This window comes from Malaclemys terrapin, chromosome 8 (assembly GCF_027887155.1).
Source record: "Malaclemys terrapin pileata isolate rMalTer1 chromosome 8, rMalTer1.hap1, whole genome shotgun sequence".
Lineage (NCBI taxonomy): Eukaryota > Metazoa > Chordata > Testudines > Emydidae > Malaclemys > Malaclemys terrapin.
This window is the reverse complement of record NC_071512.1, coordinates 73,081,982-73,107,095: the sequence shown is the minus strand read 5'-3', so window position 1 is coordinate 73,107,095 and position 25,114 is coordinate 73,081,982. Positions and strand designations below refer to the sequence as shown.

Below are 25,114 nucleotides of genomic sequence, written 5' to 3'. Positions count from 1 at the left end.
TCTGTCCACTGTCACTTTATCTGTGTGTACTGTATGCTGTCCCTCTTTCTGCTGAAAGAGCTTGTGGAGAGTTGGTGGAGTACAGAACATTAAATGATTAGGCCTTTGGTAAGAGAACTCTGATGTGGTTTTGAAACAAGTTTAAAAAAACTTGTCAATTTAAACTTGTGTCCATTTTGCTATTAAGGACCGATTATGTTACCAGAAACGTTTCTTTAATTACAGCTGCTACATAATCTGTGGTGAATGCTTTAATTTGTATAACATGCATGCACCTACAACATGTTAAATTTACCAGCACAGTTAGTAACGAAGTATTAGTTAGAAAAACTGAATAACGGTAACATTACCTACCCCCATCTCTGAGAGCTTTTCGTGTACAGGGCCCTTAGAGTGAATTACACGCGGTGGAAGAAGACAGAACTGTGGAATGGGTACAGCTGTTGGGGCGGGTACACAGCTGATTAAAAGTGTAGGGTTGGGGTAACGTCTCCTCTAGTAGTGAGTGAAGCTGATGCGCCCTAGCTTGACCTGTCAGCTCTCCCTCCCGACCTGCTGGGCGGAGAGAGTTCGGCCACGGGCGTCTGTTAGTAAATAAATACAGTAGCTAGCTGCACAGCATTTAAAATCACCCATTTCAAATCCCATCTCCCAGCAGCGATCCTGCCCCATACACCCCCCCCCCCCTCCGGCCATTCAGCCGCTCCTCTCGCGGGAGCTCCGCCGCCCCCCGCCCTGTCAGTGTCTGGCCGCGGCGGAACCAATAAAGTTGTTGCGAGGCGGCAGGGCCTGGGCGGTGCGTGCCGGTGAGGTGAGGAGCCGCCCGGCCTGTGGCAGACGGAGGCCCCTAGTGCCCGCAGCCGGTGCGGTGGAGCCGCCCGTGAGTAGCCCCGCGCCGGCCGCTATTTATATAGCCCCTGGGGTGGGACGCGCTGCCAGGCGACTCCCCCGCCCCCTGCGCGCCCCGGCCGAGGGCGCATTGCACAGCGAGAGTGACAGGCGCAGCCCCTCCACCTGCGCTGCAGCGCGACCCCCGCCGCCGCTCTCTGCCTGCGGCTCGGCCCTGCGCGCCGGGACTGGACTCCCCCAGCTCCCGGGGCTGCCTCCCTCGTCCCCCTGCCCAGGGGCTGCGTCCCTCCGCGCTTCTCCCCGGGCGCTCTGCAGGCTGGGCAATGTAAGTCTGGCTCCCGCGGGCTCGGACTCCTTCCTGCTTTCGTGGCTGTTGACTTGGGGGGGCTGTTTGTTTTTGTAGGGGTCGCTCCTGTATTTCCGACATTAAGTGTCCCCCCTTGAAAGAGGCCAAGTCACCGGGCAGCAAAAATGCCTCCCAGTAACCAGACTCGAGTTTTGCTTCTGAACGCCATGGAAAAGCGGGAGAAGACCCTCTTCAGGCTTGAGCAAGGTCAGTGCTGACATGTAACGGCTCTGCTGTGCGCAGCGCTGGTTGGTAACCGCACGGAGAGTCCAGGCAGCTCTTCAGTAAGCGAGCATTGACATTCGATCATTTTCATTAATGTGGAGAGCTGTAGTTTTTCCCTCCCCCATCATCTCTCACACACTCGCACTGTGTTCAGGTTAGTTGCTGTCCTCTGGCACTGTAGTGCTCTTTGTATGGTGTTGATTGTTTGTATGGTGATAGCTTTAGAGACCACAATCATGGATCAGTGGGTGACCAGATGTTCCAATTTTATTGCCCTGTTGATGGGGCTTTTTCTTATATAGGCTCCTATTACCCCCCACCACCCTCATCCTGATTTTTCACAGTTGCTGTCTGGTCACCCTGTCAGTGTGGGTTGTAAAACACTTTCAGGCTGAAAGGCAAATTGTATATATTTGGAAAAAAAGAAAAAGAAAAATCACTGTTCCAATTAAATATGAGCTTAGTTTCAGACCACACCTGAAGGATGGTATAATTATAGCACTCCCATATCCATCACTACTTCAGTCCCTGTCTTTGCTATTTATAAAAGTTTTCATAATCCAGCTTTTTTTGTGCAGTACTAAATCTATTATGTACAAATCCCATGTCTTAGTTGTAGGGATATGAATTATATTTATGTCTTCAATCCTTTTTTTTTTTTTTTTTTGGCTCACAGGTAAGATTTGGAAAGACATATTTGTGTACTAAATTCATTACAGCAATGCTGTAATTTGCAATGATTTCTCATGTTAGTAAGTACTTGGAATTATTTTTATTTTTAATATACCCATCAACCTGTTAGTGAAAAGGTATATTTGGCCCAGTATCACCTTGGTCAGCAATCTCAGCCAATGAACTGTTTAAGATGAAAATGTTATCTGATATCTTTATTCTTTCTTGCATACTGCTTTTTTTTTTTTTTAAAGGGGCAGCAGTAAAAGTTTTAACTTTCACCAGGAAGATTTAAAAAACATTGTCCAAGAATGGTTGATTTATGAATTTACCATACTTTCAAAATACTTTCAGAACAGCACAACTTTTTTTTACCCTTCTATAAAACTAGAAGTCTGCTTAAATACTTAGATTTCAGAATTTGCTGAATGGTTAGTATGTGAATTTTTACCAGGAACTTTTACCATTAATGAATAAAGTGCAGAGTCAGTTCTGACCTCCTTATTAAGTTTTCTTCAGGCTATGTAAGCTTCGTTTGGAGGCTGCTGTAGATTTGAAAGCCATACATTTCAAATTGCCTACGTTGATAGCTAGTTGAGGGAGAGAGTAGCTAATTTAGGCAAGGCATTCCTGGTATCAGTACTGTTGCTATAGGGAGTAAGATATCTAAGGCCTATAACCCTGTAGCCTGATCTAATTTTAGCAGACTGCATAAGGAAATGTCAAGACTATAGTGAGGAGAAATTGCCTGAACTTTCTGAGGGCACATCTTCACTAGCAATGTGAAAGCGCTGCTGCGGCAGCTCTTTAATGTGCCTTGTGTAGTCGCACCACCTCCGTGAGAGGAATAGCTACCAGTGCGGGAGCGTGGCTTCTAGCACAAGTGCACTGTCTACACTGGCACTTTACAGCACTGAAACTTGCAGCACTCGGGGGGTGGGTGGGGGTGTTTTTCACACCCTCGAGCAAGAGAGTTGCAGCACTGTAAAATGCCAGTGTAGGCAAGCCCCAAGAGTGACTTTTGTGTTCAATTTTTGCAACCAAGTTAGTTATGTTTTTAGTTGATAGGCACCCAAATCCTGAAACTACACCTCTACCCCAATATAACGTGACCCGATATAACACAAATTCAGATATAAAGCGGTAAAGCAGCACTTCGGTGGGGCGGGGCTGCGCACTCCGGCGGATCAAAGCAAGTTTGATATAACGCGGTTTCGCCTATAATGCAGTAAGACTTCGGCTCCCAAGGACCGCGTTATATAGGGGTAGAGGTGTATTGTTAAGCCTTTGCACTATTATGTGTTTGGAGGGTATTTTTCCCCCCTCTTTTTTTTTTTTTTTTTTTTTTAATGTTTATTGGATGATAGGGTAAGTAATGTACTGTAAACTTAATTGGCATAGGCTACTTAAATGTACTTGGATAGCTGGACTCTGATATTTGGTTGTGCTGGCACAATTCCATTTGTTGAGCAACTTTTTTATTTAATCAGGATAGTGTGATTCAGTTGTCTAACTTTTTTACATGTTACAGCACAATTTTAAACTCTTTTTCTGATACACGATTGGTTTATCTGTTCTTTAGACTACATGTAGAACTTTCTTACCAGGAAGACAAGACAGCCAAGAGTATTTTGCTTTTTAACTGAAGAATGAATAAAAAAGCACTTTTTAAAAAAAGTCATGAGTTCTAAGATCCTGGTTCTGCAGTTGACTGTCCGTTGAAGTCACTGTGGCCCTGCAGGATTGCATGGCTGTATGTGGGTGTAGGCAGTTGCAAGGTTGAGGCCTCAATCAATAATGGTTGTTGCCTTGCAAGTGCATCTGTCCAGTTTTACTCATGTGAGCAGACCAGGCTTTTAAGGCCATGATACTGCAGTCCGATTCATTCAGGCACACACATGCACTGAGACCTGTTGAATTAAATGAAATTCCATGTGAACAAGTGGATTAGATTATAGAATTGAGGACGAATGTTTTCATTTTAGGGTATTAAGGCTTCAATCTTGCAATTTACAATTTGTGGATGAGCTGTTGCACCCAAGAAGAGTCCTATGGAAGTCAGTGGGGCTCCATGCAAGTATAGCTGTAAATTGCAAGAGTGGGGCCTTGGTCTGTAACTTCATTTATATTTTCAAAAAATGTAAAGGTTTTTGGATTTGTTTAGTTGAATATTCCATGAAATGTAAAAATATCTAAAATATTTTCATTTTCAAGTTTGGTCTTCTACTTTCCACAAATACCTATTTTCCCAGTTCAACTTAGAACCCTGTCAGTTTAATAATAATAATAAAAAAAAAGGTTAAAAACTAAATTCAGGTGCTATGTATTCCCAAGTTCCTGTGCCAGTGTATGTGGTTTGAGTCATATTTTCCTGTTGTGCTTTTATATTTAAGAATTATTTTCTTTCTCTGTTATGTGAAAGATTCACATAAAATGAGAAACTGACAAGACAGAAAATGTTTTCAAGTGCACAAAGAGAAACAGACTAGAGGAAAAATAGCTTTTTTTCCCTCACTTTGTTTTTCATGTCAATTATAGTAATGTTGGGTGTTACACATAACAAAAATAGGTAAAATATGAGTTTTAAGTTGACATTTAAATTAAATAAAAAATGTGTGTACCCCATCTCTATATATTATGTATTAAAATGAGGTAACTGTTTAGATTGTAGTACTCCTGTCACCTCACAATTCTTCCAAAACTGTAATAAATAACTTTTCCCAGGCATTTTTTGTTACTGTATTGTATTTGAGCAGAAATAGAAATAAAGTGCTCTGAAGTGGGATAATTAGTTTCCCATTTCAGGGTTCTGGTTGGTTTTGAATGGTAACACTAGCAGAGAAGCAGAAATAATTATTACAGCATCATTATCTGTTGATGAGAAATGGCAGTAAAATAAAAACGTTCTCTTAACTTTACACCCAATACACCTATTTAGAATTATGGTACCCATCTATTAACTTAAAATCTTCATATTGTGAATCACAATAATAAACCAAAAGATTTAGTCTTTAATTTTAATAATGAGATTTTTTTTTTTTTTTTTTTTTTTTTTTTTTTAAACCCATTCTCTTTTCTGTTGAGGTTTTGAACTGCAATTCCGACTGGGCCCAACATTGCAAGGCAAGCATGTTACAGTGTACACTAATTACCCAGCTTCTGGAGAATTATTCTATCGCCGCAAGTTCAGGGCACTATCATGGCACAACCCAACAGGAAGAGAAGATGATTCTGACAAATACTGTAAACTGGATCTCCAAATTTCTGGATCATACCAGTATTATTTCAGTCATGAGTAAGTGGAGTTTTTTACATATGAAAAACTGCAGTCTTCCCCTCACTACTCCATGTATCTCAGTCTTGACCTAGGAGAACTATGAGGTGTAAGAGGATAATTCAGTTTCCATATCAGTGCAGTCATTGGCTTCTGCAGAGGACTGCCCACAAAGGATGCAAGATGTAGTTTTTGATGCTGCAGTGTTTTGGGGAGTACTTGGAACAAATTTAATCATCTATTTGTTTATGAATTTTGGAAAGGCAATCCATGCCTGCAAGGTTTCAAAGTCAGCATTCTAATGGTACAAATAATTAATTAATAGACTTGGAAGGTTGTGAGAGATCAGACATTAAAATAAGTAGTCTTTCTTACATATCTTCAGGTTTTGTTCCACTCAGTTCTGACCTATAGCTGCTACCAGAGCTAGAAATCATTATGTTCAGAACCTATGCAACATTAACCCATTCATCTCTAACTTCAGTGATATTTTTTTTTTGAGGTCTTGAGATAGTGTAAGTATATATATAAAAAAAAAAAACCTGAATTCTGATTACCATCTTTTATTAAGTCTAATGCAATCAATCTGTAGTGTATAGTACCTCACCTATTACCATTGTTTAAGAGCTGATAGCTTTGAGACCATTGTGGCTGATTGGGACCATCAAAATCTTCCAGGTTCTCAGCCTAGACCAGTAATCCGAGGAAAAATTTTGATCCCTGTTTATAATTTTTCACCATTGGCTATATTTCCTCTAATCATGTTTTAAGAATACTCATATTCATTCTATTAAAAAGTTGCTGAGTAGAGGAATGGGGGAAGGGGTTAAGAATACTTGGCACCTCACAGGTTCAGTCACTGTTTTTGACCCCATCCAATCCATGCAGGCTGATTGGCTTTGTGAATATATGACACATTGGAATCCATAGGTCTTCAAACAGTCCTAAAGGTCTACTTGCATGGATCCAACTGCAGGCCTGAGGTCTTTTGTGTGTTCTTTCTCCAGAAAAAGGCCTTGTTGTAAATTTCAGGGGCAGAACATGAAGTACATTTGAGTCTAAATGCATCCATACATTGGGGAAATGGTGGGAACTACTCTGAGTTTGAAAGATTGGTAACTGTTTTGTGGCTAAAATAGGATTTTAAACTACCAGATTGTGGATTGGCTTCTGGTGTTAGAAATGGCTGGTGCAATGGGCATTTGCTTTTCCAGTGTTTAATAGACTCAATTTATTTTAGAAATGAGAAAAGTGGCGGAGGTTACATAGTTGTGGACCCTATTTTGCGTGTTGGAGCTGATAATCAAGTATTGCATTTGGACTGTGTTACACTCCAGACATTCCTAGCTAAGTGTCTGGGACCATTTGAGGAATGGGAAGATCGTCTTAAAGTTGCAAAAGAATCAGGTAATAACCACATACTCTGTAAAGGTAATTTTTAAGGGATGCAGCTTATATTTATACTGTTTATGTTCTACCAGTATCAGTTCATATCTTTTTGTAGTTTGCAGTTTAAGTTATGAAAATAGTTATGAAACTGAATTCAATGTTAAACATATAATAGTGCAAACCAGTCTGATTTACTAAAATATTTGCTTTGAAAAACAAGTATTTGGGAATTACCTTTAAAAACGTGATCTAAATTTTTAGATTGTTTGTTTGATTTGTTTCACATAGATGTGAAGTTTGTAGAATTGATTGGAACGGTGGACAGGAGGTGGGGCTAAATCTGAGCTGGGAAGAGTGGTTTAAATCTTACCTTTAAAACAGGGGCTGACAAACGTTTTGGCCTGAGGGCCGCATTGGGTTTCGTAAATTGTATGGAGGGCCGGTTAAGGGAGGGGGTCATGGCCTGGTCCCCAACTCCTATCGGGGGCCCCCCCCGGATTCCTGCCCCGTCCAACCCCCTCGTTCCCTGACGGCCCCTCTGGGACCCCTGCCCCATCCAATCACCCCTTCTCCCTGTCCCCTGACTGCCCCTGGAACCCCTGCCCCCTGCTACCCCATCAACTCCCCATCCTTCCTGACTGCCCCCCGGGACCCATACCCCCATTCAACACCCTGTTTCCCCCTGACCACCATCCACACCCCTGCCCCCTGACCACCACCCCAAACTCCCCTGCCTTCTATCCAACCCCTGCCCCCTTACCGCACTGCCTGGAGCACCGGTGGCTGGCAGCACTACAGCCACGCTGCCCACTGCCACCACGCAACTCAGAGAGTCAGGCCAGGCTCTGCAGCTGCGTTGCCCGAGGAGCTCACAGCCCCACCACCCAGAGCATTGCAACAGTGTGAGCGAGCTGAGGCTGCGGGGGAGGGGCCTGGCCGAGCCTCCCAGGCCAGGGGCTCAGAGGCTGGGCAGGACGGTCCTGCAGGCCGGATGTGGCTCACAGGCCGTAGTTTGCGCCCCCCCCCCCCCCCCCCCAAAAAAAAAACACCTTTCCTTAGTTATGTGAAAAGTTTTTTGTTTTCAGTACATACTGTGATTATACAGTTTATCATAGAATTTCCTCATCTTCATTGTAACGTTTTTCTTGTATTAACAAATGGTTTCCTTGTCATTTTTGTAGGTTACAACATGATTCATTTTACACCATTGCAAAAACTTGGATTATCTAGATCATGTTACTCTCTGGCTGATCAGTTAGAAGTAAATCCTGACTTTTCAAGCCCAAATAAAAAGTGTACTTGGAGCAATATAGGAAACCTAGTGGAAAAAATGAAAAATGAATGGAATATGCTTTGTATAACAGATGTAGTCTACAATCATACTGGTATGATTTTTGTTATACTATCTTGGTGCTTTTTATTGCCAACTCAGTAACACAGTCAAAGCTATTCTGGTTATTCCACTATTCCATGATTTTTTTCCCTTGAATAGACCTTTTAAAAGGCTTTTTAAGGAATTTGTTCTTTATCTGTCTTCTGAACCCCTTAAGTCTAGGGTATCTCTTGTGTCTGTCAGGGAGAGTTGTCTATTAAAATGAGAATTCTTTTTCGGTGCTTAAAGCATTAAAAATCTAAGGAGATCCTCATACATTGTTTCTATTTATAGAACACCAATATGCATGTCTATATTTTCATAATACTAACTATTTATATATAGCGCAGGTCATTGTTCAGGCATAAATTCACTGGATTACACTGTGTAACAAATGTAATGTTCTTCGCTGTTTTAAAAAAAAAACACACCAACTTTAGGATACTATTATCAGAGGGAGGGAGGAAGAAAGAAAAGCAGAAGTGGGGGTGAATGTGGGTGATGGTGAGAGAAGGTATGGAACAGGTCCATATAATACTTCTAAAAGAAGACACGTTCAAGAAATATGATCTCGACATTAGTAACAGGATCAATTTTGTATCCCAATAATTATGAAGTCTAATTATTCCACATAATAGTGCAAAAATAGATCATATATTCTCAGCCATTAAAAACTGCTTGGTTAGATATTCATGCATTTTAAAAGGTTCCATGATTTTATTTTGTTTGCTGCTGATAAATTAATATTGGTGGTGGTTCTTTTTTTATATAAGTTGGTGAAAAAGATTTCAGTTGGAATATTTTTAATTCTAAGCCTCTTTTAGGAAGCTTCTTAATAATTATTTGACTAATTAAAATAATTTTGATAGACTATTTAGCCGTTTGCATATTCAAAAAAGCAGGCTTAGTTCCATGCAGTACTCTTAAATAATTGAATGTCTGATAACAGGATCAGCAATAAAATGGTTAAACATGTTAGTGTCACAATCATTTTTTTTAAATGAAATGCAGCTCCGTGTAAAGCAAACAAAACTTGCAGTTTATTTCTTTTGAGCTAGCTATTCTCGCACACAACAAAGGCTACTGGCCTAGTCTGGTATTCTTGTCACAATAAGCTTTTTTTACAAATATAGATTAAAAATTTGGGCCCTGATTCTACAACTTCACATGCATGTGTGTAATTTGTGTGTTTGCAGGACTGGGGCCTTATAATGTCCTCACAACACCAGATGAAAATTTTATATTTTAACAGCTGTAACCACAGTTCTCCTGCACCATTCTCTAGCTATCAGCCCTGTTTATCAATTCTGTCGTCTTTCGCTGCCTAGCGTGTATGTGCATTACAGTTTAGGGAAATGGGAAACAACCAGAATGTCTTCAGTAGCACTTAAATTTTTGTGATAAATCAAACTATTCATCAGAGTCAACACTTATTTGAGATGAAAGGGAAAAGTCTGAGTGCTATTGTTTGTGCATCTGGCTTCACACTCAAAAAGACAACATTGCATTAATTTCAGTTCTGAAACTAATCTTCACAACAAAATGGGCTAGTAAACTTCTTCCTTCCTCTTTTCTTTTCTTTCTTCCTTCCTTTTTTTTTTTTTTTTTAAATGAAGTTTATATTATGGTGAATATACTACTACATCTGTGAATTTGTCTAATCAGATGTACATATATTTTCCCATCTATTTCATTTCACAAAACAAGAATAGTTTGTCAAGCATAATGCTGTATGTCTAGTGTTTCTCTAGAAACAAGTTTCTCTCACTAAATTCCAATTATTGAGAGGATTAATCTTCAAAGCAATTCCTTTATCGCAGTGATTAGAAATGTTTTCATTTCCCCTCTGTAGGCTAGAAAGGCAGTTTCTCAGAATCAAGTGAAAAGTTGTCCTTTTGCTGCCTTATATTTTGTTGGAAAGAATCAACCATTTCTGAGGCAAAAGGAGAAGTCTTTCTTAGAAGCATCTATCATGCTTTTTGCTCATCTATGCAGAATAGGATAACTTCGCTTTTTAAAGAAAAAAAAAATTTTTTTCATACAGATGTCTGAGGTAGTATGTGTATATATATTGAATAAAACCCCGAATAAAATATTTACAAGTGAAGTTTTTAAAGGCCCGAGGTAATGTTGCATTGTGGTACTTTCAAGTGAGCAGGCTGCTTTTAGTTGTGGATGGCAGAGTTCCATATTTATAAAGGTCAAATAGTCAATGCCAAGTTCTAAATGATATTGAGATGAAATGGTAAAGGTCACTTTGAACAAGAAAGAACTATACATACTATAGGGTGAGCAGTAGTTCTGTTTCTTTTCCTTTGATATAAAAAAGAAACCAACCCCCTGTGACGGATTCGGTCACAGAAACCCCCTTGGGACTGCCACCTGATGTGCTGAGACTACCTTTGAGCCCATTTTCCCTGGCAGCTTGGGACTTCAGTACCCTGTCTTGTTGAGCCAGACATGCTAGCCTACTGCAAACATGGACCTAGGTCTGAACCACATCCCCCAAAAGCTGCAGACTTAACTTAAAACAGCTTAAGAAGTGCTCCTGCCTCTAGCACCCAGACACCCAGTTCCCAATGGGATCCAAACCCCCAAATAAATCCATTTTACTCTGTATAAAGCTTATACAGGGTAAACTCATAAATGGTTTGCCCTCTGTAACACTAATAGAGAGAGATGCGCACAGCTGTTTGCTTCCCCCAGGTATTAATTACTTGTTCTGGGTTAATAAGCAAAAAGTAATGTTAAGTATAAAAAGTAGGATTTAAGTGGTTCCAGGTAATAACAGATACAACAAAGTAAATTACCAAGCAAAATAAAACAAAAAACGCAAGTCTAAGCCTAATACAGTAGGAAACTAAATGCAGGTAAATCTCACCCTCAGATCTTCCAATAAGCTTCTTTCACAGACTAGACTCCTTCCTAGTCTGGGTCCAGCAATCACTCCCCCCTCCCCGTAGTTATTGTCTTTTGTTCTATTTTCTTTCAAGCATCTCTTTGGAGTGGAGAGCCAGCTGAAGACAAAATGGAGGGGTTTCCAGGGCCTTTTATATTCTATCTCTTGTGGGCGGAAACCCCTTTGTTCTCCTGTACTAAATCATAGTAACAGGATGGAGTCTGTAGCCACCTGGGCAAATCACATGTGTCTGAATGGCGTTGGCCTGCAAAAAGCTGAATCATTGTTTACATGTTAGTTTGAACGTTCCCAGGAAAACTCAGATGTGGATTGGCGTCTCCTAAAGTCCAATGTCAGCTAAGTGTTTCTTGACTGGGCACTTACTGAGAATAGTCCTTTCTCAAGAAGCTGACCAAATGCTTCACTGAGGCTACTTAGAAGTAAACAAATACATAGCCAATCTTCATAACTTCAAATATAAAAATGACACATGCATACAAATAGGATGAATATATTCAGTAGATCCTAACCTTTGCAAAGATATGTTACATGGCATATCTAGTGTGATGGGTTAGATTACAGAAACCCCCTTGGGAGCTGCCACCTGATGTGCAAAGACTACCTCTGCTCCTGTTTTCCCTGCCAGCTCAGGACTCCAGCACCCTGTCTTGCTGAGCCAGACTCTCCCATCTGCTCCAACACGGACCCAGGGTCTGAATCACTTGCCCCAAAGCTGCAAGTTTATCTGAAAACAGCTCACAGAAGTGTGCTTGTCTTTAGCACTCAGATGCCCAACTCCCAATGGGGTCTAAACCCAGATAAATCCGTTTTACCCTGCATAAAGCTTATGCAGGGCAAACTCATAAATTGTTCGCCCTTTATAACACTGATAGAGAGAGATGCACAGTTGTTTGCTCCCCCAGCTATTAATACATACTCTAAGTAAATTACTAAATAAAAAATGATTTTTATTAAATACAGACAGTAGGATTTAAGTGGTTCCAAGTAGTAACAGACAGAACAAAGTAAGTCACCAAGCAAAATAAAATGCGCAAATCTATGCCTAATCAAACTGAATACAGATAATCTCCCCCTCAGAGATGCTTCAGTAAGTTTTTTCTCAGACTGGACACCTTCCAGGCCTGGGTACAATTCTTTTCCCCTGGTACAGCTCTTGTTGCAGCTCAGGTGATAGCTAGGGGATTCTTCATGATGGCTCCTCTCTCCCCTTTGTTCTCTTCCACCCCTTTATATATCTTTTGCATAAGGCGGGAACCCTTTGTCCCTCTGGGTTTCCACCCCCCCTCACTGGAAAAGCACCAGGTTAAAGATGGATTCCAGCTCAGGTGACATGATCACATGTCACTGCAAGATTCATCACTCACTTGCCAGCACACACACATACAGGAAGACTCACAGGTAAACACAGCCATCTGCAGACAATGGGAGTCATCGAGATTCCAAACCATCGTTAATGGACCACACTTTACATAATTACAATAGGCCCTCAGTTATATTTTTTTATTTCTAGTTTTAGATACGAGTGGTACATTTATACAAATTGGATGATCACACTCAGTAGATTATAAACTTTGTAATGATACCTTACAAGAGACCTTTTGCATAAAGCATATCCCAGTTACGTTATATTCACTTATTATCATGTTTTTATAAAACCATATAGACTGCACAACGTCACATCTAGCATAAAACATATTCCAGTTATGTCATATTTACTTTCATAAGCGTATTTCTATAAAGCATTAGGGCGTGCAAGGTCATCCCTCCCCAAAAAACCCCCAACAAATCCTCAAAAACAGTTAGTAGTTTTTATTAATCAGCCCATGTTTGTGGTTCCATTGTGATGTAGGGGATTTTGACTCTTCCTTAATATTTATTCCACTTGTTTACCAAGGTTAGAAAATTACTTGTGGATAGTAACTGACACCATCCCTTTTTCCTCTTTCTTTGAGTTAGGTACCACATTTGATTTACTTCAGTCTCCCATGACTCTACTAAAACAATTCAGTGCTAAGAAAACCCATATCTAAAAGTCCTGTAAGAATTATACAGAGGTTAAACCAATAATGTTGAATGAAATTGCTCCCAGAAAAACCCTGTAGAATTTAATAGTGATAATTTTTGTTTGGTTGTTGAGCCATTCTATGGCAATTATAATGCTCTATTAAATTACATAGACTAGTTCAAAAGATCCCATGAAAATAATAATTTTCTATGAAACTCTGACTAGGACTTTTCCATGAGGAAAGAGAAATGAAGAAATGGGAATTAGATGCTTTCTTTTCTCCTCTTCCATATTCCCCCAGTGATTTATAATCTCTTCCACCCTTTAAGTGTACCCACTGTTACTACAGGCGTAGCCCTGTGTATACTGCAGTGGGTTGTACTCAAATTCTGTGATAAGGACTCCTTGATTTCTGTATTGTGTTCATTTTTAATTTTATTTAAAAGAAAAATCAGTGTTTTTTTCTATGCTGCCACAGAATGCTACTGCATAGCTTTGTCTTAGAAAACAGGAGTGGTGATGGAGTCTTACTTGAACTGTCATTCAGCTTGCTGCATGCACCAGAGGGAAGGATGTGCTTATTACTCTGTAGCAGTGTTCTGTAGTGAAGATTTATGATTTGTCTCCCTTCCCATCACCTCATCTAGTCCAGTGGCCTGATAAGTTTATTTACAGCATAGGGTCATATATAAATCCTCCACTCTGGGTTCACCTTTCCTCTACCCTCCCAGGCATCTAAATCACTACTCTAAAGGTTCTGTTCCTTTGGAACATCTTGTATCTTTAGGCCATTTTTAGCACCGTACTTGGGGAGAAATGATATTCTTGATCTTAAACATATCAAGGGGGCTATTCTGAGAGAAATAATGCCCAGCAACCACTTTGTGTGTTATTTTGCAACAAAAAGTGTAAAATTCTCTCTGCTATACTAGAAGTGATACCTGTTTGTCTACTGACTTTTTATAGTCCTATCAAAGATGTTAGTGGAATACAAGCTTTCACATGGCCTGATTCTGCATTAATTGAAGTCAGACCTTCCATTGGAAAAGGAATTGATTTTACCTCCTGTGCTATCCTAAAGTTTTGGTCCTAAGATGTTTGTATGAAACAGTTAAATAATTCATCTTGTTTAATTATTTTTTTTCTCCTCTTCTTAAATAAGCTGCTAACAGCGAATGGATTAGGGTGCATCCAGAATGTGGTTATAATCTTGTAAATTCTCCCCATCTGAAACCAGCCTGGATATTAGACAGGGCTCTCTGGCATTTAAGCTGTAGTGTGGCTGAAGGGAAATACAGAGATAAGGGGCTGCCTCCTTCAATTGAAAATGACCATCACCTGAATGTAAGTAAATGAGAAATATAGCATTTTACTTTGTAATAATAATAAACAATGTAACTGGATGAAGAAATGTTTAGTTATTTATATTGTGGTAGTGCTTAAAATGTGCTGATGTTTTTCAAACATATAGGAAGACAGTTCCTGCCCTGAAGAGCTTATTTTTTTAATGGCAACATTTAATAGTTTTATAGGACTTGCGTATTATAAAAGTAACTTTTTTTTTTTTTTTTTAACAGTGTATCCGTAAAATAATTTGGGAGGATATTTATCCCAAGATAAAACTATGGGAATTTTTCCAAGTAGATGTTAACAAAGCTGTGCAGCAATTTAAAACCCTTCTGACTCAAGGTAAAAACATACCTGTTACACATAAGTAATCCTTATACTTCAGTGTGTTATGTTTATTTGGTGTTGGGCAAACCTTGTATGTAAACGATAAACACAATGGGCAGGAAAAAACAATGTGGGAAGTCTTAACTTAGACGATGTGTTGAAGGCAATAGTTTGTCAGCTCATTCATCTACAAAAAAGCTTTGGTAGAAGAAAGTAGGAATTGAAAACGTATGTTTGTGTTTGTGTGTGTGTGTTTTCCACAATTTAATTCATGCTAGAGCATGGAAAATTAGATATATAATTCTTCTGAAATAGTCTCCATATTACAATACAAATATCTAAAATAGTACAACATATGAGACAGGTTAGTAGTAGTTAGTGGACAGTATTGCAAGAAACCCACAGAGTATAGTTGATTTTGTTGGTGGGGGGGGGGGAGGGTTTTTTTGGTGTTGGTTTTCTGTTTGGTTTGCATCTGAGCATGTATTCATCTTGAACACTATCAATTCTGACAAACTTTATTTTTGTATCTTTCATCAATATTCACAATTGACAAGTACTTTAAAGACTACTTTGTCTAAGAATTGAGCTGAAATCCTGACCCGACTGAAGTCAATGCGTGTTTTTGCAATTAACTTCATTAGACCTGTTTTTTCTCCCTTATTGTCTATATTTCAGTTTCTAGGTAAACTGGAACAGCAAAAACTGTATTCTTTAAGATTTATTCTGTGTGTTGTAAACTTCCACTCTACAACATTTTGTTCTCAATTTTTTTCTTCAGGTAACAGGAAAACTAAATCTGATCCAAACCAACATCTTCAAATAATTCAGGATCCTGAATATAAGCGACTTGGCTGTACTGTAGACATGAATATCGCATTGGCAACATTCATACCACATAGGTACTGTAATATTGGGTTTGTACAAGAGAAACTGAACCTTAACTTTAAACTGAAAAATCCAGTATGATGATATGCTCTGAATGGGGGAGGGAATTAGAATTTTCATTCATCAATATTTGAGTTACCTTTGATTATAAATATATGTATTTTTAAAATTTAGGAGCTTTAGACAGGTGTATAGTGATATCTGAACCTAATGGCTTTTAATTGCTGTTTTTTCTCTTGTTTAGCAATGGGCCAGCTGCAATAGAAGAATGCTGTAACTGGTTCCAAAAGAAAATTGAAGAATTAAATGCTGAGCAGTTCCAGCAAACTGCCTACCATCAAGAGCAGGTCTTATTAATGTTGCACTTAAATATTGAATTCTTGCTTTCTATTATAAATAATAATTTATTATATTTTATTGAAATAACACTTAATTTAATGTACTTCTAGGCAGTCACTTGTCTTCTGGAGACTGTGGTTTATGAGAGACTGGCTGACCATGGTCCTAAACAGGGTTCTGTTAGTAGGAAATACCCTTTAGTTACCAGGTATTATGTCTTTATCTTCCTCTCAAAAACCCATTTAAAAAATGTTCTACTTTCTTCGATTTACTAGAACTTTTAGATTTGATGTTATATACAATATTATCGGCCTGACTCTGATCATCTTTAAGGCCAGGTCCTACATGGAAGTGATCACTGTCATGAACTTCAGCAGTCCTGCTGAACATCTTGCAGGATTTGACCTTTACACTGATATAAGTTAGGAGTAACTCCCCTTAGGTCAATGGAGTAACAACTGTGTAAGAAGAGAAGAATCAGGCCTTATATCTTAGAAACCAAACTATGTGGAACTTATTTTAATTGAGGAAGTATGAATTTGGAACTTCAGCTTTATTTCAGCGAGGGTTAGTGTTTCTCTTGTAAATTGCTTGTGCAAGTTGCACTTATGGAGGAGAGACCATCTCTGATGAGGTGAATGCAAAATTCAGTAAAAACTAAACCTCACCTTTTTATCATAACCACATCATATGCCTTACTTATAGTAATTGGCTTCATAGCTACTCTAATTTTAAGACTAAAATCTTCTGTTTTGAAAATGAAATTCTGCAGGCCAGTAGTTCACATTCTGAGCTAATTCTTAAGCCTTCGCAGCTCTTTCCCCATCTTTCCCCTCCTCCCTTACCCACACAGATGGACAAATGGTCACTTAGTAAGACTAAGCACTGATAAAGCTTTGTTAGCAACTTCGTTAGCAATGACTGAACTTGATAAGAATTTTGGGTAAAATCCTACCCCCAAAATAGTGGGCATCAGATGTCTCTATAGAAGACAGTATAGTGTTCAGGACTCCATTGAAATCCAAGGGATTTTGCATGGTGTTCATATAGCGCTCATCTGAGGGGACCAAGGAAAATTACACAACATTGCCCTTGCCACATAAGCTGCATAGTGGAGCTTTGCAAGGGTGTGAAGTGCAGCCTGAGGGAAATCGGGTGTGCAGGGGATCCGTTGTGTGGTGCTGTTAGATCTTTGCATTAGTGTGGAAATAGTGCAGTCCTGCTGTACAGTGCAGTACAGTAGAGAGGATACAATGACCCAAAATCCCTACTTATTGCGCATAATTTGGAATATGGAATAAAACTTAAATTGAACTGCTTACATGCATAAAATTAAGGATATGCATGAGTGTTTGCAGGTTTGGGATCTTAAATCCAGATTTTTGAAAGGTATTTAGGCATTGCTGTGCTCAGTGGTGCAATCCATAACTGATTTAGGTGTCTAAATCTAATTTTCAAAAGAGAGCTAGGCATTTAGGAGCCTAAATTCCATTGTCTGTAAACACCTACATACTTTTAAAAATATGGGCCTTAGTTCACTGATATTTTGAAGACGATCACATTTCAGCAGTTTATCTTGTCATCCCAAGTTATCCAGCTATGTTGCAAAACAGAAAACAGCCCTTCATTTATGTTTTAGCAATAGCAGATACTTTTTACAATGAATAAAAACTAGGTCTTCATGCAACTTATTGGTTGATATAAGGGAGGAGGTATTTCAGTTGTCTTCAAAAATTAAGACAAACTAAAATGCACTTTAAAATAAGTATTTGTGCAATCTCTAGATACTTTACTTACCCATTTAAAGAAATGACCTTGGAAGAAGAAGAACTTCTGATGCATCAGCCTGATAAAGCCTGTCACTTCTTGGCTCATAACGGTTGGGTAATGGGAGACGATCCTCTGAGAAACTTTGCTGAACCAGGTTTGTGAACTGAACTTCAAATCACTTTATAAACAAAGCAAAAAGGGCATTTTTCTGGATCTATCTCAACACAGTTCCAAATTTTAATTGAAAATTGTGCCAGTATATAGCATTTGTGTTCCCATTCAGCATGGTAGTGACACTAAAAATTTGTCCAGATTTAGAGAACGAGTCTTTCAATGTAGATAACAGTCAACAGCATCCAGAGAATGAAAAGTTATCTTTCCATGTTTATAGCAAACACTGGTAGTACCTACTATAGTTTAAGCTGCAAAACACTTTACTTTCGGAATAGGTAAGAATGGGCTTACGTTATGATCGTGATTTTCTGAGACCTTCACTTTTTTTAAATGAAATTTTCTATGCTTAATGTCTCTACTTGAAGGGATGCAATTTAAGTTTAAACATGTCTTTCCTGGCATTTGAGATAGGAGAACTGAACATAATATTTTCCCCCACTTTTTTATTCTCACTGCATTTTTCTATATAGATAACTCAAATACATTCAAACTTTGAGGGCCAGATCCTCAGTTTTGCCTTCAAGATACCCTCCACCCCACAATTGTCTTAAAATAAAAGCTACAGGTGATCGGAGAATTTATTTGGAGAAAACTCAGAGCAGTGAAAGTTTTTGTCTAGTGCAGTGGAGTTTTAATTCCAGTTCAGGAACCAAACTGTATCTTCACCTGCACAGTCTGGTCTCTGATCTTGGATTCTCTTATTCCCTACCCCCTCTGGAAGTTTTGCTAACGACTAAACTGAGAACATTGATGTCAGTGCTAAAGGAAGGAGTGGGGAAGCTCCGTAAATCTAGCTGGCAACTGTTCACTCTTAAAGGGAGACTCATAAATTTACTGAGTGCCTGTCAGAGTTCTGCCAATAGGCACTTTTAGTATGTAGTTCTTAATTGTTGCAGAATAATTGACTTCCTTTTTTTCTGTATATATTCTCTTTAAAAGTCAAGGCATAGCTGAAGATAATACATGTTTGTCCAGTGTGGAATTAATATTTTTTTTTTTTTTTACTCATTCTTCAGTTGGCTGACCTTTCCTGTTGGCAAATATACACGTATTTGGCTAGTGCAGTTGTCTCCCATTGTCTAGTTTTCACTAAATGGGTGAAATGTTGGCCCCATTTGAAATCAATGGGAGTTTTACCATTGAATTTGGGGGTTCCAGGATTTCACCCGGGTGTTTTAAGATACTTGTGTCTCAATATATGACAAACCTTTGTATTCTCCATTAAACCAGTTTGCCTTAAGGGGCCACTAACCCCATGACTTGCACACTTCCATTGATCAGACATCGTGTGGTGATGCACAGGTAACTGCAGTGCAGGCTGTCAGTGTGTCATAGCTCTCCTTTTTCTGTGATAGCAGTTAACAGGTACTTGCTAGGACCGAAATGTTTGGAGGGAAAAAATTCACAATGAGGCACAACCACAGAAATAGCAGAAGGAGATGTTTGAAGTGACGCAGCATTAGTTTCTCAAGTGTGTGCAGAAAGTTTTCCTTATGGTTCATGACTCAACATTTTTGACTTTGCTAACTGAGTAGAACAGTGAGAATAAGAGGTTATTGTAGAATGAAAGCAATCATCAGACCATCAGAACTCCTTATTTCAAATGACTCTGCATTTGACAAACAATATGTTCCTTGTGCATGATTGTAAGCAATTACCCAACTGACTTGACAGCCAATACTGAATATCAAAGTAGCTTCTGTAGCCTTCTTGGATGTCTTCAATAGATCATAAATACCTTTTTCCTTGTCTGACTCTGACAAAATACTTGTAATTAAATCTTCAAGGGCTGTGCCTTGTTAAAATAGTAGAAAATCGCATGTTTTGCATTGGAGTGGAGCATCCTTTACAGATACATTGTGACTTTAAAACTTATACTGATCACATCTGAAAGACTGCAATAAGTGAATAAATGAAACAGGTTAGGAGTACAATTTTCAAAGTCATCTCAGTGACATAGATGCTTTTTCAAAATGTAACTCTAGATTAATAGGAATAGAAACTGCTGCTAAAATAGATTAAATTTTAAAATTGAGGCTGTTTATATTACACACAGAGATGTCAGTATGAACCTGTTCACTGTCAATATTTGCTGTCAGTATTTGAATTATTGTTTTGTCGATAACTGAAAATATGGAAAAGATTGAAGAGAAAGGGAGACCTTTCATGGAGTTTGAAGTGCTATTAATTTTAATGCCCAGTGTACCGTTTTCTTTTATTCCATTTAATGTACCATTGTTGTACCTTATTTGAAATTTAAAATACAAATTGGTTTGTTTATAGAACTATATAAATATCAGTAGAGATCTTAAATGCACCTTTAATATAATCTGATATGGGGAGCTGTAATTTAGTGTACAGTACATAATTTGGGAGTTGATATGGTATAGTTAAGAATCTTGATTTAATATTAATTTTTTTATTTCTCTAGCCATAAACTCAATGTGTCATATGCACGTGGTACCAGTGGTGTATTGTAGCTAAATGAATTTCTTTTCTTTACAGGTTCAAATGTTTACCTAAGAAGAGAACTTATTTGCTGGGGAGATAGTGTCAAACTGCGCTATGGAAATAAACCAGAAGACTGCCCTTATCTGTGGGCACATATGAAAAAATACACTGAAATTACTGCCAAATATTTCCATGGAGTACGTCTTGACAACTGTCACTCAACCCCTCTTCATGTAGCTGAGGTGTGGAAAGACTAGGCATTTTTATCAAAAAGTTGTTTTTGTCTGTGAAATAAGATTCACAGTGCTGTTTGTGATGGAAGCCTGTGTATGTCCGCATAGCAAAAATTGCTCATGCATTAGCCTATCCAAGCTAGCTTGAATCCAGGTAATGCAGATAACAATAGCAATGAAAGCCAGCACAGGGTTCACAACAGGCTAGTGAGCTGAGTGCATATCTGGGGTCTATGCCAGGCTTGAACTACCTGTGCTGAAGCCTATGATTGTACTGTCTTCACTATTATTGTTACTTGTGCTAGCTGGATTCAAGTGTTTTAGAGCCATACCCTCTGTATCTCCAGTCACAGAGCTTTATGTCAGAGAATATTGTTTTAGGTGTGGTATGAAATTCCTTGAAGTTTGTCTATTTTTTTTCTACTTTCTGATGAGTGCCTTCTCTCCTCAAGACAAAATCATTCTTAAACAATATAGGCTATTCCTATGTAACTTATTGTAATTGGTGTTGTCCTTTGTGAATGTGACGGGTTGGATCACAGAACCCCCCTTGGGAGCTGTCAACCGATGTGCCAGGACTACTTCTATTCCTGTTTTCCCTGCTAGCTCAGGACTCCAGCACCCTGTCTTGCTGAGCCAGACACTCCCGTCTGCTCCAACACAGATCCAGGGTCTGAATTACCTGCCCCAAAGCTGCAGGTTTACCTGAAAACAGCTCACAGAAGTGTGCTTGTCTATAGCACTCAGATGCCCAACTCCCAATGGGGTCTAAACCCAAATAAATCTGTTTTACCCTGTTTAAAGCTTATGCAGAGTAAACTCAAATTGTTCGCTCTCTATAACACTGATAGAGAGAGATGCACAGTTGTTTGCTCCCTCAGGTATTAATACACACTCTGAGTTAATTACTAAGTAAAAAGTGATTTTATTAAATACAGAAAGTAGGATTTAAGTGGTTCCAAGTAGTAACAGACAGAACAAAGTTACCAAGCAAAATAAAATAAAATGCGCAAATCTATGTCTAATCAAACTAAATACAGATAATCTCACCCTCAGAGATGCTTCAGTAATTTTTTTCCTCAGACTGGACACCTTCCAGGCCTGGGCGCAATTCTTTCCCCTGGTACAGCTCTTGTTCCAGCTTAGGTGGTAGCTAGGGGATTCTTCATGATGGCTCTTCTCTTCACTTTGTTCTGTCCCTCTGGATTTCCCCACCCCCCCCCCACCCACTGGAAAAGCACCAGGTTAAAGATGGATTCCAGTTCAGGTGACATCACATGTCACTGCAAGACTTCATTACCCACTTGCCAGCACACCGATATACAGGAAGACTCACAGGTAAAACACAGCCATCTGCAGACAATGGTCCTGGTTAATCGGAGTCATCAAGATTCCAAACCACCATTAATGGCCCACACTTTGCATAATTACAGTAGGCCCTCAGAGTTATATTTTATATTTCTAGTTTTAGATACAAGAGTGGTACATTTATACAAATAGGGTGATCACACTCAGTACATTATAAGCTTTGTAACGATACCTTACAAGAGACCTTTTGCATGAAGCATATCCAGTTACATTATATTCACTTATCATGTTTTTATAAAACCATATAGACTGCACAACGTCATAGTGAATTAATATTTTGACACTTGAATCTAATTATTTTGTTTTAGATTACTATGGAATTTTTTTTTTTCAAAGCTGTGTCTGATCTAGCATAGTGTGAGTGGCTATCCAACTAGTTCTCCCAGATGCATTTTTTCCAATTAAAGTCTAGTTAATGAATATTTTCACAATAGTTATTTTTCTGATGACTGTATCAAAGCAGGATTGAAACTAATTGCAGATCTATAAATCTTTTCTGCATTTGGGGAAACAAAATATTGATTCAGTTAAACCAGTTCTCACCCTCCTGGGAGCCATTGTGCAGACAAGCCTCCCACAGCTAGACGTGCTGTTACACCATTTGAATTAGACCTGCTTTTCAGCAGGTTTAACTGAACTGCTCATAAAAGAAGGCATAGCCATGAGACTCTTGTATAAGGGTATGTCTACTCTTAAAATACTACAATGGCACAGCTGCGCTACTGTAGCACTTCTCTGTAGATTCTGCTTACACCAACTGGAGGGGTTCTCCCATCAGTGTAGTTAATCCACCTCCAAGAGGCAGTAGCTAGGTCAACAGAAGAAGTCTTCCATCAACCTAGTGCTATCTAGTCTGGATCTTAGGTTGACTTATCAGCACTTCTCAGGAATGTGAATTTTTCATACCTTGAGCAATGTATTTACACTGAACTAATTTTCTAGCATAGACCAGGCCTACCTCTGGTTTAGCTGAAATGGTGGTAGAACTGATGCGAATTTTTTTTTTTTTTTTTTTTTTTGCACATTTCTCCAGAGTAGACATGGATATATCAAGTCCAGTACTGAGTGTCACAAATGTCATTTTTCAGCAACAGTGGGTGCAAATGACCATGAATTCGTTTTCAGCAGCTTTTCATAGTTCTGTTAGTGTTTCCTATAATGTAAACTCTTGTTGCCGACCTAAACTGTGTTTCATTGTAGCCTTTCACAATTGGTAAAGTATAACCTACAACAATATAGTTTGAAAAGGTTATTTTTAAGGGTTCTGCTTGTGTTTTTTTTTTTTTTTTTTTTTTTTCTTTCTTTTTTTACCTTAGGACTTTTCTACACAAACAGCTGCACTAATATAACAAAATTAGATTCTAAATCAATTTAGTTAAGCGGATGCAACCCCTTTGTGTGACATGCTTAGATGTTAATGCAGTTTCTTAGTAAATTAAGCTAAACTAATATGAGGCCCTCTTAAACTGATTTCAGAATGTCCACAGACAGGTGTTGCACAGATTTAAATCAGTTTAGAAATTATTTAAATTAAATCAGTACAGTTTCTAGCTGTAGACTGGGCCTTAGAAATATGAAATCTCATTTTCTCTGCTTTTGGTCCTTGAAGGTGCAGAGGACTAGAATGGGAACTTTCTCACCCTTAATTTAAGTATTGGTGTTGTATCTTAAACAGAGATCTTTCCTCCCAAATGTTTGTTCATGCAATTGAGTTTAAAAGGTATTGACAAAAACAAGCAAAAAACCCCCTAAAGTTTGAAGTAGTTTGACTAAAAATCCTGTGAGAGTTTTCAAATTATTCTCATAGACTCATAGACTTTAAGGTCAGAAGGGACCATTATGATCATCTAGTCTGACCCCCTGCATGCTGCAGGCCATAAAACCGTCCCTACCCCTTCCCTGGACTCTGCTGTTGAAGTCCCCAATCCTGTTTTAGGTGACTTCAATCGGCAGAGACCCTCCTGCTAGAGATCCCTGCCCCATGCTGCGGAGGAAGGCGAAAAACCTCCAGAGGCTCGGCCAATCTGCCCTGGAGGAAAATTCCTTCCCGACCCCAAAAATGGCGATCAGTCAGACCCCGAGCATATAGGCAAGAGTCACCAGCCTGACCCCTGTCAGCCATTATACGATTTACCTACCATTGTTTGGTTTTCCTTGACTACTATGTTTTACCATTAAACCATTCCCTCCATAAATTTATCTAACTTAATCTTAAAACCAGACAGGTCCGTCGCCCCCACCGTTTCCCTCGGAAGGCCGTTCCAATATTTCACCCCTCTGACGGTCAAAAACCTTCGTCTAATTTCAAGCCTGAACTTCCCCACGGCCAGTTTATATCCATTCGTTCTCGTATCCACATTAGTACTAAGCTGGAATAATTCTTCTCCCTCCCTTGTATTAATCCCTCTAATATATTTAAAGATAGCAATCATATCCCCCCTCAGCCTTCGCTTTGTCAGACTAAACAACCCAAGCTCCTCTAGTCTCTTTTCATACGACAGGTTTTCCATTCCTCTGATCATCCTAGTGGCCCTTCTCTGCACCCGTTCCAGTTTGAGTTCATCTTTTTTAAACATGGGAGACCAGAACTGCACACAGTACTCCAAGTGAGGTCTCACCAGCGCCTTGTACAACGGGAGCAGGACCTCCTTATCCCTACTAGATATACCTCGCCTAATGCATCCCAAGACAGCATTGGCTTTTTTCACCGCCACGTCGCATTGTTGACTCATAGTCATCCTGCGGTCTACGAGGACCCCTAGGTCCTTCTCCTCTTCCGTTACTTCTAACCAATGCGTCCCCATCTTGTAACTAAAATTGTTATTAGTCATCCCCAAATGCATTACCTTACACTTTTTACTATTAAATTTCATCCTATTTCTGATACTCCAATTCACAAGCTCATTCAAGTCTCCCTGCAGGATATCCCTATCCTCCTCCGAATTTACAACGCCTCCCACCTTCGTATCATCCGCAAACTTTATCAGCCCACTCCTGCAATCGGTCCCGAGGTCAGTTATAAATAGATTAAATAAAATGGGTCCCAAAACCGAACCTTGAGGCACTCCACTAGTAACCTCCCTCCAACCCGACAGTTCACCCTTTAATACGACCCGCTGCATTCTCCCCATTAACCAATTCCTTATCCACCTCTGGATTTTCATA

At 39.2% G+C, this 25,114-nt stretch overlaps 1 protein-coding gene across 3 annotated transcripts in view; it reads left to right on the top strand.

Moving 5' to 3' along the window:
• The first annotated feature begins 771 nt into the window (after positions 1–771).
• AGL (amylo-alpha-1, 6-glucosidase, 4-alpha-glucanotransferase) overlaps positions 772–25,114 on the top strand; it is a 63,735-nt gene continuing 39,392 nt past the window's right edge. For 2 of the 3 annotated variants that reach the window (XM_054036529.1, XM_054036530.1), the window contains exons 1-12: positions 1,003–1,174; positions 1,253–1,402; positions 5,177–5,387; positions 6,607–6,773; positions 7,937–8,140; positions 14,215–14,396; positions 14,630–14,741; positions 15,508–15,628; positions 15,859–15,961; positions 16,064–16,161; positions 17,738–17,877; positions 20,403–20,590. In XM_054036529.1, coding sequence (XP_053892504.1) covers positions 1,321–1,402; positions 5,177–5,387; positions 6,607–6,773; positions 7,937–8,140; positions 14,215–14,396; positions 14,630–14,741; positions 15,508–15,628; positions 15,859–15,961; positions 16,064–16,161; positions 17,738–17,877; positions 20,403–20,590 — 1,608 coding nt within the window. In that variant the 5' untranslated portion in view covers positions 1,003–1,174; positions 1,253–1,320. Of the gene's footprint in view, positions 881–1,002; positions 1,175–1,252; positions 1,403–5,176; positions 5,388–6,606; positions 6,774–7,936; positions 8,141–14,214; positions 14,397–14,629; positions 14,742–15,507; positions 15,629–15,858; positions 15,962–16,063; positions 16,162–17,737; positions 17,878–20,402; positions 20,591–25,114 lie in introns of those variants that run through there. The other variant, XM_054036531.1, reaches the window with a different exon arrangement.